This window comes from Diabrotica virgifera, chromosome 7, assembly GCF_917563875.1.
Source record: "Diabrotica virgifera virgifera chromosome 7, PGI_DIABVI_V3a".
Taxonomy (NCBI): Eukaryota; Metazoa; Arthropoda; class Insecta; order Coleoptera; family Chrysomelidae; genus Diabrotica; species Diabrotica virgifera.
The window spans coordinates 10,307,332-10,328,108 of NC_065449.1; the positions used below are offsets into that span (position 1 = coordinate 10,307,332).

The 20,777-nt window shown below is 30.7% G+C and overlaps 1 protein-coding gene across 2 annotated transcripts in view; it reads right to left on the reverse strand.

Annotated features, from left to right (window-relative positions):
* LOC114327386 (nuclear distribution protein nudE homolog 1) overlaps positions 1–20,669 on the reverse strand; it is a 50,382-nt gene extending 29,713 nt beyond the window's left edge. For both annotated transcript variants that reach the window (XR_007699661.1, XM_050657208.1), the window contains exons 1-6: positions 20,545–20,669; positions 20,205–20,354; positions 16,297–16,450; positions 15,871–16,144; positions 15,497–15,631; positions 3,792–3,871 (exon numbers count right to left, since the gene is read on the reverse strand). Coding sequence is in view for 1 of the 2 variants with exons in the window: in XM_050657208.1 (XP_050513165.1) it covers positions 3,792–3,871; positions 15,497–15,631; positions 15,871–16,144; positions 16,297–16,450; positions 20,205–20,290 (729 nt within the window). In the remaining variant the exon portion in view is untranslated. The remainder of the gene's footprint in view (positions 1–3,791; positions 3,872–15,496; positions 15,632–15,870; positions 16,145–16,296; positions 16,451–20,204; positions 20,355–20,544) is intronic.
* Between the last annotated feature and the right edge of the window lie 108 nt (positions 20,670–20,777).

Below are 20,777 nucleotides of genomic sequence, written 5' to 3' on the forward strand. Positions count from 1 at the left end.
TTTCAAGTTCTGTCCGACAAAATACATGCGACGTTTTCGTAGTCTGACGTTTCAAATTTTTAACCTGTTCCACAATTAAAACTTCCCCTGTTCCAGTGTTCCCATACATCAAAGTTTGTCCGACTAGACACCGTTAAGCTATTAACTAATTTTCAGCTTGCTATTAATCAACTTTTTTTTGCTACGCGGGATCCAGGTCTAAAAGTAGCTCCTATATTTCAGCTTTTAATGCATGACCCAAGTATGGCATTTTCCTTTCTATGATGGTGTTCCATTATTTTTGTTTATTCGTGCAATTAAAAACTTAAAACTTCGTCATGTCTTTTTTAATATTTTTGTACTTCAACCATTAACTTTTTGTCCCTTAACTACAGTTTGCTTACTTACTTCATCTGACATCATTCCTTTGAGTACATCATAGCAGGTTTTACGGCAGCCTTAATAGATTACAGCAATACCACGCTTCCAAACCAATCTAGGAGTTACCCCAATGTGCCCTTTCCTACTAAATTGACTTACTATTCCCCTCCATTCATCCTTCCTTGCCATTCTTATCACGTGTCCCATCGATCTCACTCTCTGTGCTTTTATCAAGCGACTGATGCTTAGTTGGTTATACAGTTCCTCTAACTTTCTGTTTGTTCGTCACACCCAACCAGTGTTTTTGTCTCCACGTATAGCTCTAAGCATTTTCCTTTCCCATCTTTCCAATTTCTCCGTATTTTTTTTTATGTTCACCCTTCACTACCATACGTCACACTTAGTCCAGGAACCGAAGCTTTTCACCTCGCAATGTTTACAGAATGGATAGATTTGCTTGAAAATTTGAGAATAATTAGTGAAAAGTCCAAGGATCAAAATCTATATGATTCCGAAAGGCGCTTTTACCATGGGGGTGGTTGCCACCCCATCTCGGGGGTGGAAATTTTTTATTATATATTGACCGCAAAAGTTGATAAAAACGTTAATTCTAAGGAAAAAATGTTCTATACATTTTTTTGATAAAATTAACAGTTTTCAATTTATTCGCTATCGAAAGTGTTAGTTTTATATGGAAAAAATCAATCTTTTTCGATATACTCATTTACGATTCAGTCAAGGTTAAATTTTTTCAAACCAAGTTCTTGGGAATTAAATAACCTACAATTTCATATTTAAACATTTTTTCGTATCTCTGATGCTAATCTTTCTATTCTGAAGAAAATTTTTACCAAACTACAAAAATTCGTTATTCGATTTTAACTCCACTTTTTTTAAAAACTAATCATTCTAAGCCAGTCAAACTTCTAGAATCTATTAATAATACATAAATAAAGAAGAATGAATAAGGCCAACGACTAAAATCATCGCCAACTTACATTATTATGTTTACAATTGGATTTCTCATTTTTTTTTTTTCAAAAAAATATATTGATTTTTTAACCGTACCTTTTTATTTTTTTATCTTGGAAAGTTTGAAAAAGAAGAGTTTTGTAGGTTTTTACAAGATCTGTAAGCCTATTAATATTAAATATTTTTAAAATCCTCAGTCGCAAAACGAGGTGACTTTGAAAGGGTTGGTAAAGGTGGTTTTTGCATGTTATTACAAGTTTTAATTGTCAATAGCTCACCTAATTTTTACCGTGTAGGCAAAATTTTTGCAAAACAGGTTCTTGGGAAATAAATAAGCTACAATTTCATATTTAAACATTATTTTCGTATCTCTGATGCTAATCTTTCTATTCTGAAGAAAAGGCCATTTTTTTCAAAACTACAAAAATTCGTTATTCGCGTTTAACTCAATTTTTTTTAAACTAATTATTCTAAGCCGGTCAAACTTCTAGAACCTATTATTAATACATAAATAAAGAAGACCAAATAAGGTCAATGACTGATTTTAATTAGGGTGGTAATTAGGAGGTTGCTTCAGATCACTTTTTCGCTGAAAAAAATAGGGACTGACATTATTTTCATTATAAGTCACTTAATTTTTGGGCTAGACTTTTTTATGTCTGAAGATAGATATTTTTAAATACTTTAAATTAGTTTGAACAAGTTATCATCAAAAAATGCATAGTTTTCCCGTCTTTTGACTTTGAAACTACTTTGAAAGGGCTAACATATAATAAAGTATAGCTCGATTATTATTGGTATTAAAAAAAATTTTAAAAAATGGTTTTATTTATTTTTTCAAAAGGTACATTTTTGTTAAGTAAAGTTGTGTTGATTAAACGAAAACTTTTGGAGTTATTAGCAGAAATCTTATTAAAAACATTGATTTTTTCGATATAAAACCAACACTTTCGATTGCGAATAAATCGAAAACTAAAAATTTTATCAAAAAAATGTATAGAATGTATTTTGCTTAGAATGAATGTTTTTACCAACTTACGTAGTTAAAATATAATGAAAGATTTCCAACCCCGAGATGGGGTGGCAACCACCCCCATGCTAAAAGCGCCTTTCGGCATCATATAGATTTTGATCCTTGGACTATCCACTACTTATTCTCAAATTTTAAAGCAAATCGATCCATTCTGTAAAAATTGCGAGGTTTTGTCCTATTTTAAGTTTCATTACTTGGACTAACTGGGCCTTATTACTGTTTTATGTATCCTCAACTTTATTTTTCTTGATACATATTTGGATTTCATCAGTGGTCTGAGGCTTCCCATCTTTTTATATCCCTTTGCCAATCGAACATTTGGTTCCCATCCTTCCCGACCTTTCTCTTCTATAATAACCCCCAGATACGTAAAAGGAACCACTCTCTCGAAATTATATTCCCTTGATTCATTAGATATGAATCTGCTTACCATATCTCAAAAATTATGCAAAAGACACACATTGTGATGGTGAATATCGTTACGTAATTATTTTACTGCCTATTGTTATTGAAATTTAACAAATAAACCCAACAAATGAATAATGACTTATAGTATTTCCTATAAAAATCATTTTCTGTAATACATCAACTATAAGTATACATTGAGCCTAGTTCACTATCAAGCCTGTGAATTACCGATTTTTTCCGAACAATTTGCTAAACATCAAAGAAAACAAAATGTATTTGTAATTAACAGTAAATAACCGTTTAATTTTACACACTATCAAATGTTTTAACAGTCAAGAAATTTAGAAAACTTTTTCTGTTGCCTGTCAGATCAGTCTATTTAGCAAGAACCCAGACACGACAGCCTGGCAACACTGTATCCCAAGTAGAAGAAGCAAATAAGACTTCTGTGCACCGACAATCAAATCAAATGCTTGTGTTTCAATAATATAAGTTTCTATGGAAGATATAACTGTTTGCACTTGTGCCAATGTGAAGAATGAGACAATTTTTTGACTAATCTTCTACAATTTTTAATGTATTTTCATATTTCTACAAATTTTCTACATTTTTCCTGCCTGTCTAACGTTTCTTCACTACACAATCCTCCCCCTTAATCAACACTTGTATGGTCAATCGTACAGATGATCTTACAGTTCTTAGGAATATAACAGACCACATTTAACATATTATATTTGTGTGTATTACTTCTTCTATCAAGCTTTATATAGCATACTAGATTTTGCGTAGGTATACACAAAATTTATACCGCTACACTGTTGCCGCACTTACTGATGTATTAGTTCTTACTAAATAGACATAAATATGCCAAACAACACAATTTACGTTATTTTTGTAACATTTTTAATTTGAAATCGAATTATGCCGATATATGCCAATCATTGAATCTTAAAAGCTTCACAATCTTTTAATAACGTACGTACACCAGTTCCACAACAGTTTGCAAGATGTTACTTACTCCAATCTTCCTAATAAGGTCACTAACAATATTCAATGCCATAACCCTCGATGCTGGTGATATGGGAGCTTGATAATCATCTGAAAACACATGACGCATGTCTTTTCAGCAACTAATATGTTTAGTTCTAGCGCTAAGCATGCCAAAAATTGTTCGTACTAGAGTTTTTCATAACAAAAATAAGGACTGTATGTGATATAAAGACAGTTGTTAAAAATAATTAGGTTATGACTGTCTGAGTAGCTGTTCGAGTCGCCAAACCGCAAGCAAATGTTAAAATTGCGCAGAGTCTTATTTTTTAAACAAAGTAAGTTATCAATCGAAGTAGCACAGAAAACGACAATAAATATCGTTCCCATACCACCAGATTGACAACAGGTGGAATACTTTCTTTGGTAATTACGTATTTTTTATGGGAAATAAGCCACAATTTTACTAAAAAATGAATTTATTAACGTTTCGAAGCCCAAATCGGGTTTCGTTGTCAAAATACAAAATACTATTAAAATAAAACAAACATGTTGTTGCTAAGTAAAAAAATTCTTCTAATCATTTATTTAATCTGACTCATTTATATTGGCAATTCAGACGTATATTATACATTTTAAAGTAGAAGACTTTAAAATGATATCGCCAATATTTATGAGTTGCGTTCCTGGGACGACTTTACTAAAAGATAGTTCATTCGATTACATGAAATCAATCCCAACTCAAGAATATCCGTCGCAAAAAAATCATAGCATGTGATCTGTCTTTAAAAAGACAACCAAATGCAACGATGACAGTAAAATTCTCGCGTTAGAGATTCCATAGTAAATCACGAGGGAAAACCAGGAAAAAACCTCATGATACTATCCCGACATCGTAAGTATTTGGTCTTACATTTAATCTACCTTCAAAAAACTAATACCAAATTCTGACTTTAATATGTTTAAATTATAAATAATATTAATATTACATAGATATACAATAAGTAATACTAAAATATAAAATTTGTACTAACTCGATATGTTATTGACTTACTAATCGTGGTATTTTCTTTCTATTGACTTCCTCTTTCAGTATGGGTAACCACATCCTACTGCATTCTACCGAGGAATTTGCGACACAATTGGTTTCATTTAGCATAATTAGAGCCGCTTCTTTGATTTTTCTCTTTTTACTATCCGATTCTTTCAGGACTATACTTGAATCTCTCCACTGAACTCTATGTTCATTATCCCATGCGTGTTGACATATCTGAGATCTATCAAATTCTCAGTTTTTAATATAAGACTGATGTTCACTTATTCTAACGTTTAATGGTCTTGATGTTTCACCTAAATAAAATTGTTCGCATTCACAAGGTATTCTATAAATGCAATTCTTTGTTCTTTCTTGTTCATTGTTAGGTTTAGTTTTAGATAGAATAGATCTCAATGTGTTTGTTGTTTTGAATGTTGTTGAAATGTTGAATTTATTTCCTATCGTTTTAAGTTTCTCGGATAGTCCTTTTATATATGGTATTGTTATTTTCCTCGTATTATTTCTTGTGAATGTTGTAGGATCCCGTTCTAAGTTGTTCTGTTCCATTCGATCTAATCTTGTCAATTCCTTATTTATAAACGATAAAGGATAATCATTTTTTAATAAAACAGATGTTAACAATTGTTTTTCTTCTAAAAATGAATTTTCGTTAGAACAAGTAATTTTGGCTCTATCATATAAGGATTTAATGATTCCCTTTTTAACGTTGATGTTGTGATTTGATTTGTAATTGAGATATCTGTTGGTGTGTGTTGGTTTTCTATACACTTCTTTTCTCAAAGAAGGATACTGGATATGAGACTCAAGTGTATAGAAAACCAACACACACCAACAGATATCTCAATTACAAATCAAATCACAACATCAACGTTAAAAAGGGAATCATTAAATCCTTATATGATAGAGCCAAAATTACTTGTTCTAACGAAAATTCATTTTTAGAAGAAAAACAATTGTTAACATCTGTTTTATTAAAAAATGATTATCCTTTATCGTTTATAAATAAGGAATTGACAAGATTAGATCGAATGGAACAGAACAACTTAGAACGGGATCCTACAACATTCACAAGAAATAATACGAGGAAAATAACAATACCATATATAAAAGGACTATCCGAGAAACTTAAAACGATAGGAAATAAATTCAACATTTCAACAACATTCAAAACAACAAACACATTGAGATCTATTCTATCTAAAACTAAACCTAACAATGAACAAGAAAGAACAAAGAATTGCATTTATAGAATACCTTGTGAATGCGAACAATTTTATTTAGGTGAAACATCAAGACCATTAAACGTTAGAATAAGTGAACATCAGTCTTATATTAAAAACTGAGAATTTGATAGATCTCAGATATGTCAACACGCATGGGATAATGAACATAGAGTTCAGTGGAGAGATTCAAGTATAGTCCTGAAAGAATCGGATAGTAAAAAGAGAAAAATCAAAGAAGCGGCTCTAATTATGCTAAATGAAACCAATTGTGTCGCAAATTCCTCGGTAGAATGCAGTAGGATGTGGTTACCCATCCTGAAAGAGGAAGTCAATAGAAAGAAAATACCACGATTAGTAAGTCAATAACATATCGAGTTAGTACAAATTTTATATTTTAGTATTACTTATTGTATATCTATGTAATATTAATATTATTTATAATTTAAACATATTAAAGTCAGAATTTGGTATTAGTTTTTTGAAGGTAGATTAAATGTAAGACCAAATACTTACGATGTCGGGATAGTATCACGAGGTTTTTTCCTGGTTTTCCCTCGTGATTTACTATGGAATCTCTAACGCGAGAATTTTACTGTCATCGTTGCATTTGGTTGTCTTTTTAAAGACAGATCACATGCTATGATTTTTTTGCGACGGATATTCTTGAGTTGGGATTGATTTCATGTAATCGAATGAACTATCTTTTAGTAAAGTCGTCCCAGGAACGCAACTCATAAATATTGGCGATATCATTTTAAAGTCTTCTACTTTAAAATGTATAATATACGTCTGAATTGCCAATATAAATGAGTCAGATTAAATAAATTATTAGAAGAATTTTTTTACTTAGCAACAACATGTTTGTTTTATTTTAATAGTATTTTGTATTTTGACAACGAAACCCGATTTGAGCTTCGAAACGTTAATAAATTCATTTTTTAGTAAAATTGTGGCTTATTTCCCATAAAAAATACGTAATTATAAAAATGCCACAAGAAAATAGCTTCAGAACAACTTTCTTTGGTTACACCTCCTGAGATTTTCAAAATTTATAAATCATACAGGATGCCGAGGAAATTAAGATGAGAGAATTTTAAATAATGCACAACTCATCTGCTCAGCGTGGTAAAAGCTCCAACAAGAAAGATTCCTTAATACTCAAACAAAAGAGTAAACGAATTAAAAATGTATAAACATTTTCAATTTCTTTGCAACACGAAAATGCAGCAGCTGCATAATACTATGGTCAAATCTGAGAGTGCAGGAAGAGTCTATACCGGTTTCGGGGGTTGTTTCCCCCTCGTCAGTAGTCCCATATTCTCCTCGGCGTCCTGTATGATTTATAAATTTTGAAAATCTCAGGAGGTGTAACAAAAGAAAGTATTCCACCTGTTGTCAATCTGGTGGTATGGAGACGATATTTATTGTCGTTTTCTGTGCTAGTTCGATTGATAACTTACTTTGTTTTTCGGTAGATGGCCCTAGTTCATCCGTGACATTTCTTTCTTTCCAATTCGGAAAGGCCCAAAGTGTGGTACGTAGAAGAGTCTGAGAGAGGAGGATATGGGACTACTGATGAGGGGGAAACAACCCCAGAAACCGGTATAGACACTTCCTGCACTCTCAGATTTGACCAAAGTATTATGCATCTGCTGCATTTTTGTGTTGCAAAGAAATTGAGAATGTTTATACATTTTTTTTCTTATTTTTTAACTTGTTCACTGGCGCCTCGGTCAATGCGACCGAGAAAATGGCTTTTACAGAAGCCAGCGCGGTCAATGTGACCCAGAATTTTTTTTTTCATTTTCATGCCAGAGACACATTTCCACGAATTTCATAATATTATCCGTGGAAATCTACCTCTGCGCGGCTTTGTCCATCCACTTTTCCCATCTGATATATACCGTCCGGCCTGAACGTAAAAATCAAACAAAACACTCTGGCAGTGAACGAGTTAATCATATAGAACATAATCTTCTTATATTGACAATTGACATATTTGTCGAATAGGGCTTCTCATTCACAGTCATTTGTTTCGAGCTTCTGTCATATATCGTATAATCCGTGTATATTAATATTATACACAGATTATACAACATATGACACAAGCTCGAAACAAATGACAATCGATGAAAAGCCCTATACCGTTCGGTTTCTGTCAATTTTGATAGGGATTGGCAGACAAATTTATCCGTTCGCAGAACATCAACATCTGCAATTAGTTTGTTACAGTTTCCAATCACACCTGCGCAGTGTGGAATTGTCAACCGGTTGAAAATTTGTCTGTACGAACAAATCTTATGACTGTCATAACAGTTTACTTCTACTGAATTTGTTGGACCCGTATCTTTATTAAGCATCACTATTGTATCAGGATCTATAAATATCCTTATTTTTGTTATAATAAAAATTCTAGAAACGATTTAACTATGTATGACAGTTACTTCTTATAACTAGTAAATCAGAAACATGCACGGTAGAAAGAAATGGTTATAAAATGCAGAAATGTTAAGGAAAACGAGTAAAAAGTTAAACAAATAATTTATTTTTATCTTTGTTTATATATTAAACACAACAACCCTTATGTTATAATAAATAATATTCGGCAGTAACGACCACATACTCAACATTTTTTTTAATTTCCCACCTCTATGTACAAAGTGCAAAGTTGTTCAATTAGTTTTGTCGTTCGATAGGAGATGGTGCTGGTCGATCGTTGTTTATTTAACTAAAGATGACAATACTGTTTAAAGAACAGGTGTGAAGTTGTAGTATGTAGATTTGTCAACTCATTCCTATTTTACAGTAGTTCTAAATTGACGTGTCATAGTATTTTTTACAGATATAAGTAAATAAAATGAAATTTTATTTTTTTGGGAGACGTAGCGTCAGAAGAAGAGTTATGATATATAACATAACACAAAAATAGAAAAGGACACTCAAGAAACAACGGAGCTAAGCAGGAATATTTATGTGCATCAGGTATAAAAACAATCATATAAATAACACGTGTCAAGAACTGGAGCAACATACAAAGCACCATGATAGCTTTCTGACACAGAAGAAGAGGTAATAGCAGCAATGGAAGTGTATGTTAGGATTCGTATGCCGGGAATGAAATCCATAAATTATAAAATTACTAGAATTAAATTGAAGATCAGGGAGAATATATTGGAACATGAAATGTGTTTCAAACCATACAATTGCATTCAGTCATATCGAATGGCAAAACTTTTTTATTGAGCAATCTACTAAATTAAAAACATAACCTAACTTAACCTAAAATATGTATTAACTAGCATTAATTTGAGGCAATTACTTGTGCATGTGAATAAGTGCAGAATATATACATTTTTAAAATTAACTACATGATTAAAATTTTTTTATTAGATATATAAGAAAAAGTATGTTATTTATTTCGACGTTTCGAATACCAAAGTGTATTCATTTCCAAAGCATATTCATTCAAGGTGTATTTCGAAAACGATTAGAAAGAGTTCATAAAAAAACGAAAAGAATGAATTTTGGGACAAACTGCAAGAAAAATATAGTGGAGAAGAAAGTGCACACACAAGGAGAAATGACAGAAATAGCAGAAGAATAGGGACAATTTAGAAATGCTATGACGAATATAGAAAAACTAGTATGTGGGACCACAGGAAATAATAGGAAAGAGAAAGGGGACACAATGGTGGGATTAGAAGATAAAAATCGAAATGACAGAACAAATGAAATTGTGGAAAGAATTACTACAAGAAAAAACGCAACAAAAGATACAAAACACAGAAAGTAAAAGTCAAATAAATAGTCAACAATGAGAAAACGACAAGCTGGGATAAGTTCGGAGAAAAAATTAAAGAACACAGTAGAGAAAATGTAAAATTGTTTTATAGAACACTTAAAGATCTACAAAGGAACAAAGAAATAAAACTAAAACAAATAATGACCAAAAGCGAAACAATATTAATTGTTGGCCAGCATATAATGGAAAGATGGAGAGGACATTTCGAACAACCATTGAAAGGAGAATGAGGAAAAGCAAAGAAAATGTCAGACATAGCGGGCAATGTAATAATTGATGTTTCACGCCACATGTCTCATTTATTGTTATGTCACACAAAATGTCGCTTTTAATGTCATATGTCACGGAAAATGTCATTTTAATTGTAATATTTCGCACAAAATGTCACTTTTATTGTCATGTGTCACAAAAAAAGTAATTTTAATTGTAATATTTCGCGCAAAATTTCACTTGTATTGTCATGTATAAGTCACACAAAATATGACTTTTAAATATCTATTTTTCGCGCATATTCTCTTTTGGTATTTATTCAAAACTTGTCATTTATACTTTGTTTGTTTAGAATATTAAGTAAATATTAACTGCCAATAAAACAAAATGCTACTAAGTCTTAGTCATATTTAATTCATAAGTTAATTTACATATCTGTGGGTGTTCAAAGGTTGTGCAATAAATATTTAAAGAAAGTTGATTCTAATATTACAAGAAAATGATAGCTAAAAAACCTCGAAGATGATTAACTACTCTATTTTAGTTCTAAGGTCTGTAGGCATGGTTTAATAGAAGCGATCATGCAGTTATCTAGCGGAATAAGCGATGCAGGTAGTATATACAATAATTCAGACATTGTGTAGTTCAATTCTTTTGTATTTTAAAACATTAGTAACTATTGGCACTGAGCATAAAGATAGTTAGGAGAAGCTGACAGAAGAAGACTTCCAGTGCTGTTAGAAACATCATAAGTCAAAATTTTCAGGAGAGCGAAAAAAATTGCTGCTTAGTACAGGGTTTCTCATTATATTTTGACCCCCACTTATTTTCCTTAAGTTCGGGAATACAAAAAAAGTTTCAAATAAAAGTTGTATTATTTTATCTGTACCGACCAACAGTGTAGCAACAGACCAAATTTTGTATACAGGGAGTGCCCAATAAAATGCATCTTCAATATTTAAAATGGGACACCCTGTATTTTTTTATAGTTTTGAGTAGCCCTGCATTTCCTGATTACAAATATATAACATAGTGTAGCATTAGTTTTGTTCTATTCGCGGTGTGCAAGTACTTGGAAGGGGAAACGAGAAACGACCCTGCGCGAGTCGCGGAGAAATATTGCAACTATCTTAAATAATTCATATTGTCAATTGAAATTGTCAAATTGACGTATATTTCATACCTTCTGTCACTGAAGCAGAAAAATTATATATTGCTCCACAATATTGATATGATATGCAATTATTATATAAAGGTAAATTTAATTAATTTTATTTTGCTTGCAGTACTGCATTTCAATAACTAATTTTATTTACTACATACAATTGTTGGCGTTTTCATAACATAACCTGAATCTTATTTTTTCTTCTTATTATTTTTTTGGACTATGGCCTTGACAATTATCCAGTAACCAGGACTGATATAATTGGCCAATATAATTAAAAGTGCGAATTTTAGTATAGAGCGTAGAAATAGGGGTCGCTTTGCCGAACTTGCACGGTCCCAATAATGGCGTATGGTACTACTATACTATACTAAGATAAGAAAAAAAATATATTTAGAAAAAATATATTTAGAAAGTCGACAAAATTAATGACTTACAATACTACATTTAAGATACAATACTACATTTAAGATTACAATAGATGCTCAAAGTGCCCTCCATTGTTATCAATGCACAAGTAATATTTTCCTCTCAAATTTTCTAATGCGTCAGATATTGTGTTATTATGACCATTTAAATTATTTATTCTGCATTTATTTATTCAGCAAATGATTTATTCAGCAGCTACATAGACTTAAGATACCAGCTCCGTTTAATATCCTTAGTATCTTAGCCAATGAACAAGAGAGTATGTATAATGCGTTGGTGATGTTTCTGTCAAGTACCAAAATAGTTTTGTAGAGTCAAGTATTAAAAGTATATGTGTATGTATTTATATAGAAAAAATATGGTGAGCAACTTGGACAGTCCATAGCAAGGCGGCTTTTGAATTGAATAGGGAGCCGCGGAAGATAAAAAGAAAGAAAAAACTTGCTATGGAACTTTGAGGACCTCACCGTCTTGTTTATTAATATTCTTATTTTATTATTCTTATCTTATTGTTATTGTTATTAAATTTTTGTAGATCGTTTTTGAATACACCTATGATGTTGAAAGGAGGCTATAATTAGCTTACCTTAGCTTAGTACCATCTCTTTATTTCAGTACATAAATTACCTCTAAACAGCTATTGAACTAATTTTTCTTCGTTATTGATATTTTATGGACTTCGGTCTTTAAATATTTAATCTTCTTGATATTATTAATATTTAATCTTCTTCATATAGTAGTCATGTTGTGACTGGCTGATTGACATAAAGTCCATGCCATAACAAAACAAAAAAAAATTCAATTTCCGCGCGAACTTTTGCCGTGATAGTGTTAATATTTGTACTTGAATCAAAATACACTTTTTCTTTTAAAAACCCTGATAAAAAGCTATCACATGGTGTTAAGTCGGGACTATTTGGTGACCATGTAATGGTACCCTTATTGCCGATCCACACATTAAATTGATTATTTAAATGTTCTTGAACGGCTATGACATTATGTGGCGGTGCTCATAATGTATAATTTTGATTTAATAACTCATCCACTTCTGTAATGACCGTGTCCAAATATGATTCCCCGAGTTAATTTATAATCATAAAACAATGGTCCAACTATTTTGTTTTGAAATATTCCGCACCACGCATTTATTTATTTTCTCCCTGACTTTTTTTATTTGCTTAATTTTTTTTTTCTATTATTTTTCTGTTTCCACGAATACCTATTTCTTCTATTAAAAATGCCTGAAGTTGAAAAACGTTATAAAAATAATTAGGATCATTGTTAAAATTTGTAAGCATGTCTTGACAGAACTGTAAACGCTTTCTTATGAACATCAGTAAGTTCTTGTTCAATCAAATTTAGTTCTTTTTCCAAGGTTTTATTACTTTTTCTACTGACACTGACAATTATCAATTTTTTATATATAAATAGCTAAATAGGAGAGACTTAAATACTAACTTAACAAATCGTAGATAGCCGACTAAAAAAACTACCTGATTTGACTTCTTCACTAACTAATTTTCTAATTGTTATTAGTCCAAAGAAATGATTTAAACATACTGAAACATAAGTATTTAATTTTTACCTTCAAAGTAAAGCAAAGTATTAAGATCTTCATCATCATTTCCTACGATAGTATGTTTCTTCCGTTCAAACATTTTTTCATTTATGACATGACGATAATTATATAAAAATGTATTTGCAGAAGGAGTCTGTCGATCTGGATAAATCAGCCTATATTCTCTTCTTGCTGCTTGCTTGTTTTTATTATTTTTTACATAAATTGAGAATATATCTACTTTTTCATCTACAGTATAACCCATTTCGGTATGAGGACTGACAGTTTATAATAAATTAATAATTGTTTCATTTTGAAATGTCAGGTGCATAGCCGATGGTTACCCTTTTGTAGTACCATACGCCATACATTATGTTATACAGGGTGTAACAAAAAAACAGGTCGTAAATTAAATCACGTATTCTGGAACCAAAAATAGATCGACTGAACCTAACTTACCTTAGTCCAAATATGCACATACAAAAAGTTATAGCCCTTTGAAGTTACAAAATGAAAATCGATTTTTTCCAATATACCGAAAACTATAAGACATATTTTATTGAAAATGGACGTGTTGGATTACTTTGACCGAAGCATCTTAAAAATAAATTATAGTGGAATTTGTAGATCCCATAAAAATTTTATGGGGGGTTTGTTCCCTTAAACCCCCTCAAACTTTTGTGTACGTTCCAATTTAACTATTGTTGTGATTCAATCAGGTAAACACAATGTTTTTAAAACTTTTTTGTCTTTTAGTACTTTTTCGAAAAGTCCATTTTTATCGAGATATTTTAGATATTTGTCAAATCCGCCACATATTTGTATATGGTAACCTATACATGGTAATAATACGACAATTTATTTATAATTTACATTTTTAGGTGTATTTTGAACCATATTACAAAGGAAGCCACATCTCCATAAAAGTTGCCTTACCAAAAAAATACTAAGAGGCAAAAAAGTTTTAAAAACACTGTGTTTAACTAATGGTATCGCAATAATACTTTAATTGGAACGTACACAAAGATTTGGAGGGTTTAAAGGAACAAATCCCCCATAAAATTTTTATGTAAACATATTAAAAAAGAAGCCGCATCTCGATAAAAACTATCTTATCGAAAAAATACTAAGAGGCAAAAAAGTTGTAAAAACATTGTGTTTAAGTAAAGGTACAACAATAATAATTTAACTGGAACGTACACAAAAGTTTGGGGGGGTTTAAGGGAACAAAACCCCCATAAAATTTTTATGGGGTGCACAAATGTCACTATAATTTATTTTTAAGATGCTTCGGTCATAATAATCCAACACGTCCATTTTCAATAAAATATCTCTAATAGTTTTCGATATATTGGAAAAAATCGATTTTCATTTTGTAACTTCAAAGGGCTATAACTTTTTTTATGTGCATATTTGTACTAAGATAAGTTAGGTTTAATCGATATATTTTTGGTTCCAGAATATGTGATTAAATTTATGACCTGTATTTTTGTTACACCCTGTATACTTGTAATCAGGAAATGCAGGGCTACTCAAAACTATAAAAAAATACAGGGTGTCCCATTTGAAATATTGAACATGCATTTTATTGGGCACTCCCTGTATACAAAATTTGGTCTGTTGCTACACTGTTGGTCGGTACAGATAAAATAATACAACTTTTATTTAAAACTTTTTTTGTATTCCCGAAATTAAGGAAAATAAGTGGGGGTCAAAATATAATGAGAAACCCTGTAAATGTTTTTTCTTTCTCTTCTGTTGAAATGTTTTGGCATGTTTTTCTCAAAGTAATAATGGTGATGACAATAAATAAATTTACAGGGAAGATTAAAGGAATAAATTACTTCTTGATTCATTGATTGTTTAAGGGACTGATTTAAATGCAGTTCTATAGAACTCTTTAGAGCAGCGGTAGAAAGAGTAGAGATAGTGATGATGATATTCAACCTCCGATTAGGAGATGGCACTTAAAGCAGACGAAGAAAAAGCACAAATATAAAGGGAGTTTGGAAAATAAAAATAAATAAAGAATAATTGTTGGACACAACTATTCTTTTTTTATAAATTGTTCATCAACTTAGTGAAAATTATTTGACACTTTTAAACACAAAAGAATTATAACAATCACAATGTCTGGTTGAATATTATATTAGGTCATTTCGTGAATTGAAATAAAAGAAGAAACTACATAGTCAAAACAAAAATCTAAATCTAGCAATCATCTAGGAAGCGCTTTGATTCTATTATATAAGGTTATAAGCCTCTTAAGAGTTTTATCAAATTTTTTCTTACGTTTTGCTGGGGTGGTTTGGGTCTCATTTTCTTTGAGTCGATTCGAATCCATGATGGCCTTTTGAAAACCGTTTAATATTCGTTCGTTGTCGGGTCCCCTTTCTTTTTCTTTAACTGAAAGTTCTTGTTTTAAATCTGTAACAGACAAAAAGGAATTCTTACTAATATCTAACACTATAGTTCTTGTTTTAAATCTGTAACAGACAAAAAGGAATTCTTACTAACATCTAACACTATAAATATGTAGTCATTGGAAAATTGGTGCTGATTTTAAGGATTCTTATAATTTAGAAACTAAAAAAAATTAATTTTTATATATTTTAGCCAACTTATTTGAATTTCTGTAGACAATAAACCATTTGTTTATAACTTACCTCTAGTTTCATCTGCTAATCTCTGTAACTTTTCTTTAAGGCCTTCTTTTTCATCAACTTCTGATTCTAATATAGCATTTCTTTCCACTGCAGAATTAAAGGCAGTTTCTATACCTGCTATGCTTTCTTCTATAATTCTCCTGGCCCTTTCTAGGTCATCATTTTTCTGTTCTAAATCTCTAATATACTGGGACATCTGTAGTTTCTCTGTCTTTATATTCTGTACTTCATTTTGTAAGCTACCTATTTCTTTATTACTTTGTTCTAGTTTGTTCTAAAAAACAGTATCAATGAGTAAGTAGTGCAGGGTCTGTGCTGTTTCATGGCCGATCAAAGTGGCTGACTCAGTGGACTTTGATCTAGCATGAAACTAGTAACAAAGAAAACTATAAAAAATACTGGAATGAAAAAATGTACAACACTTACTCTTAATGATTCAATTTCATTCTGAGCTTTGTTATTTGCTAATGTCAGTTCTCTAATCTTTTTTTCATCTTGGTCTATAGTTGCTTCATATTCTCGGTCCAATTGTTGAGATTCCACTATAAATTCATCAGATTCTTTCTGTATTCTCTGTGCACTAAAACCAATCAATCATTAGAAAATTACATTATTGTCAACAATGTCGTTACAAATAGGGTAAAAACAGTTTCTATGTGGTTCTCTTATTTACTGACTGAAAAATTATAACTAACTTTACGAAAAAACTACAAAAATGCCCATAGAAAACATATCGAGGGGTTCGAGCGAAACCCCGATAACTAACAAAACCATTGTTTAGAGATATCGCAATTAAAGATTTTAGGAAGTTTGAACAAGATTTAAAATCGTCATAGGAAGTTTTATCAAATATTTCTTATAGCCAAATGGCAGAGAATTTAATATTTAGTTAGAATAATTTATTTTAAGTTTAATTGATAAAAACGTATTTACAAAAAAAAATAAAACGTGATATTTATCGGGTTTTACCTCGTTGAATGAGTATAACATTTGACTTTATTGTTTTTTATTTTGAATTTTTTTAATTATAAAATAAAAGTTAATTGTACAATATTCCAACAAATTAAATTATTCTGCATTCTTTTTAGAAAATTAAAAGGTAAAATGTGTCTTCTTCCGATTCTTCTCACATCATTACGTCAGGAAATCGATCTACGATATAATTACCGGTTTTTAAATTTGTTATTCAAGCATGCACCTCTTCTCTAAAAATATTTTCTTGGCACATCTTTATTAAATTTGTTTTCTTTGCTTCACTTATTAGAAAGGTACTTTTATATATCTTTGGTAAATTGCCCGGAGTTGGTAAGTCTATGGTTGCTTTTTGGGATGAAATTTGTTTTAGCTTTTTAGGGCGTAGAGTAGGAGTTTTTTTTAATTCAAACCAATATGTTCTGATATTTTTATTAACTGGTTACAGTTTTCCGCTATTGTCTTCTTTAAAATATCATCCAGTAGAATCACTGTTAGCTACAGCATTTATTATATCATCTGAGAATATACACAGCGTTTTTAAAAAACTTTTGACACACTGGAATTTATTCATGGTAAGCTAGTGGAAAGAAACATTTCTTATTAAATGTTCGTTCCTTTCTTTGGGAAGTTTTAGGGACAAATCTAGTCTTAAGGGGATGGGTACGTATTTTGGCTGCAATGCTATTCAAATGGGGATTCATTTTTTTCAAAACCTGAGAAAACTAATAAGTATTTTTGAAAAATTTAAACGCAGAATGAAATATTACGTTATTAGCGAGGGCCAAAAGTCCCTGAGACCTTCTATAATGTTTATTTTAAAAACGAACCTCTACCGCAGTTCAAAAATATTTTACACATTTTTTTAAAAGCCCAAATAGTGTCTGATGTTTTTAGTGTACACATGGTGCTATTATAAATTAATTACAATACAGTGTTTAATCATAAAAAAATGTTTTGATTGATTTCACCTCTAGGCACTTTACTGTACAAGAGAAAACATAAAATTTTAAAACGTCTGTTGTACTTTAATGTGTATACTGACCTTTTTTGAGGTAATTTCGATAATCCGGATAATTTGATAATCCGGATGGGGTCCGGTCCCAATTAATCCGGATTATTGACGTTCTACTGTATACAAATAACATTTATCCAAGAACATTCAAAAGCCATCTCTTTAAGTTAGTGATGACATTTTCTAGTAGAATGATATTCTAGTAATGTTTACATATCCATACCAGTGTGAATTTTACTACACGTAATTTGCTGTGTAAAGATAGAAAAAGTAGGGATAGCCGTAAAGTATTTGCGAATTATGAACCGATGGCCTTAATTAGTTTGACAGTTATATTGTACAAAATAAAAATTTTTCTAGACTAGACTGCTACTACTAGACTCCAGTAATTTCTACAGAGTTTCAATTGTCTTCAGACTTTTCAGTACACTTAAATTTAAATTTACTACAATTGATTTGCTGTGGTACCTTGGAAGCTCCGAGTTTGTTTTTCATTATAAATATTGGCCCCTTTCTAACCGCTTTTTTTGTTTTCGTAATATTCAATTGTCAATTTACGCCATCTTTTGCTGGGATTTCGCAGGAAAAAAGTGTGCTGAAATTTTTAATCGGATTTTCGCATGAATATATTTTGTCAAAATGAACAATTTTGTAACCTTCATCTCTGATAAAATTAATTATCAGTTTTTAACTTAGAAATATTTCTAATAAAATTAGTAATTTTACACAGGAAATAGAAGATACATGATTCTACTGGTTTCTCATATTATAAATATGTTTACAACAAAGCATTTTTATCAGTAAAGTTATATTATATAGGGTTGGTGTTATTTAAAAATATGAGTTAACAGTTTTTACGATGTTTGGTTTTTATTAGTTCAACACCCCCATCGAACAAGGTTGTAATGTAACTCATTTTTTGGGATTTTACAGGAGGCAAAAAACGAAAAATTAAATTTTTAAAAATTTGTAGTGAAATGGTTAGACTCTTTTACACTGATGCGATATGATATTTATAACATAATAAGGGATTACTGTGAGATGTATGTTTTGTAATTTTATTAACTATTGCAAATCTTGAGTTTGATTGAGATACTTTAAGAATAAAGATGATTATTCATAGAAAAAGGTTGTAACTTGCTTAACAACCATTTTACTCTCTCCGTGTTAGTTATTTTTCCAGTTTTTCCATTAAAAGGTTGTATGTTTTGAGGCATTGGCAATATAGATAGGAGAAAATTAGTTTTATGGTATATTTAAACAAAATATCAACTCATAGTTTTCACAACTTTAATTGGAAATTATAAATTTTACAATAACAATATTTTATCACTATGAAGAAAACATGTTATAAAATATCTCAAATTTTTCGCATTTCTATTGTGAATCTGTAAATATTTAATTTTAGATCATTTTGCTTTATTACCTTACTCTTTTACTATTAACATCTACTTCAAAATTAACATGGGTGTCCTTAAATAGGTTAAAATTTAGACTTCGCTTCTGATTTATTTCAGTTACGGATTAAGGCTTGCCTGAAGCTTTGGCATATCGTATCATGGTTATCCATTGGTCTGGAGCATATACAACTTATTTTTTCCGTTTTTCTATAAGGGTATGCATTGAATCACCCTCGTTTTGAAATATGCCGTTTCAAAAAATACATTAAATATTAAACTTTTTTTACTACGTAGAAGTATGGAACAAAAACTATTCTATATTTATTTTGTCCACATTCCACATGTCTGATTACTTTATAAATTAAACATACGTGTAACAAAATTGTAACTAATTTAAAAACCTTGTTAATCGTCAAGTATAAAGAAAGTAAATATTTAACATAGGGAGTATCCAGTGTTGCCTTTTTCACGCTAAAATGACTTAAAATGGCACACGTAACTTAAAGTACAACTTCTTATTAGCCAAACTATTGAGAATTAAACTATGTCGTTTATATTGATGTGTGCTCCATTTTTTGCTGAATTCGCCTGTGTTGAAATATGAAAAAAGGCGTAACTTGAGTTACAACCTTGTTCGATGGGGGTGTCGAGTTATTGTGCTTAAAAATGATAATATCAAATAATAACATTTACCAGTGGTAGGAGACGTGTTTTTACTACAGCAGAAATAAAAATACCGGATTTTATAGTTTTCGTATTTATCGGGTTTTTGCTCGAACCCCTCGATATGTAACACATTGTGAGCAAAATAAGACTCTTTATACTAAACTGCCTGACCTCTGAGAGCCTCTTTGGAAAATCTATTAAAAATAAGCTTTTAGGTTGATAAATATGTTAAAATAAAGATCAATTAAACAAAGTATAAGGATATAAACAATAATACTAACTCTTGTAGATATTCTGCAGCCAAATGCTTCCAGTACAAAATTTCCTCATCTTTATTGGAAAATATCGGTTCGTCACTCGCACTCATCTTTATTATTTGGTATTATTGTTTCAGAATTAAAAAGTTCATTCCAAATGCAGAATACCTAAAACTAACAGTCGCAATTTAAGTGGTGTTGATGTGCAAATGTCAAATGGCGTGAATCATCTTGCAGTATTTAAGAATATCGAAAGATATGTCAGCTTACAAATGTGACTTCAAACATTAAATTGGAAATGAAAAGTTTGGAAAAATACTTTGTTTTGTGGAAAATATTAGATTAAAATGTGGAAAAGGCATACCTAACGTCAAAATCTTGTTTTCTTTTGATGTTTGACAGATGGCAAATAGACATATGACTCATAATGGATAATTTTTTATTGCCAACACTACAAGAGAAAATACACTAAAACAATAGCTTTCAAGTTTGAAAAGTACACTATTTTCACGGTTATTAGACTTTATTACGGTTGTCTTGTCCGACGGTGGTGGGGAGACTTATATTTTTGACTTTACGTCACAAGAGTTTACATTC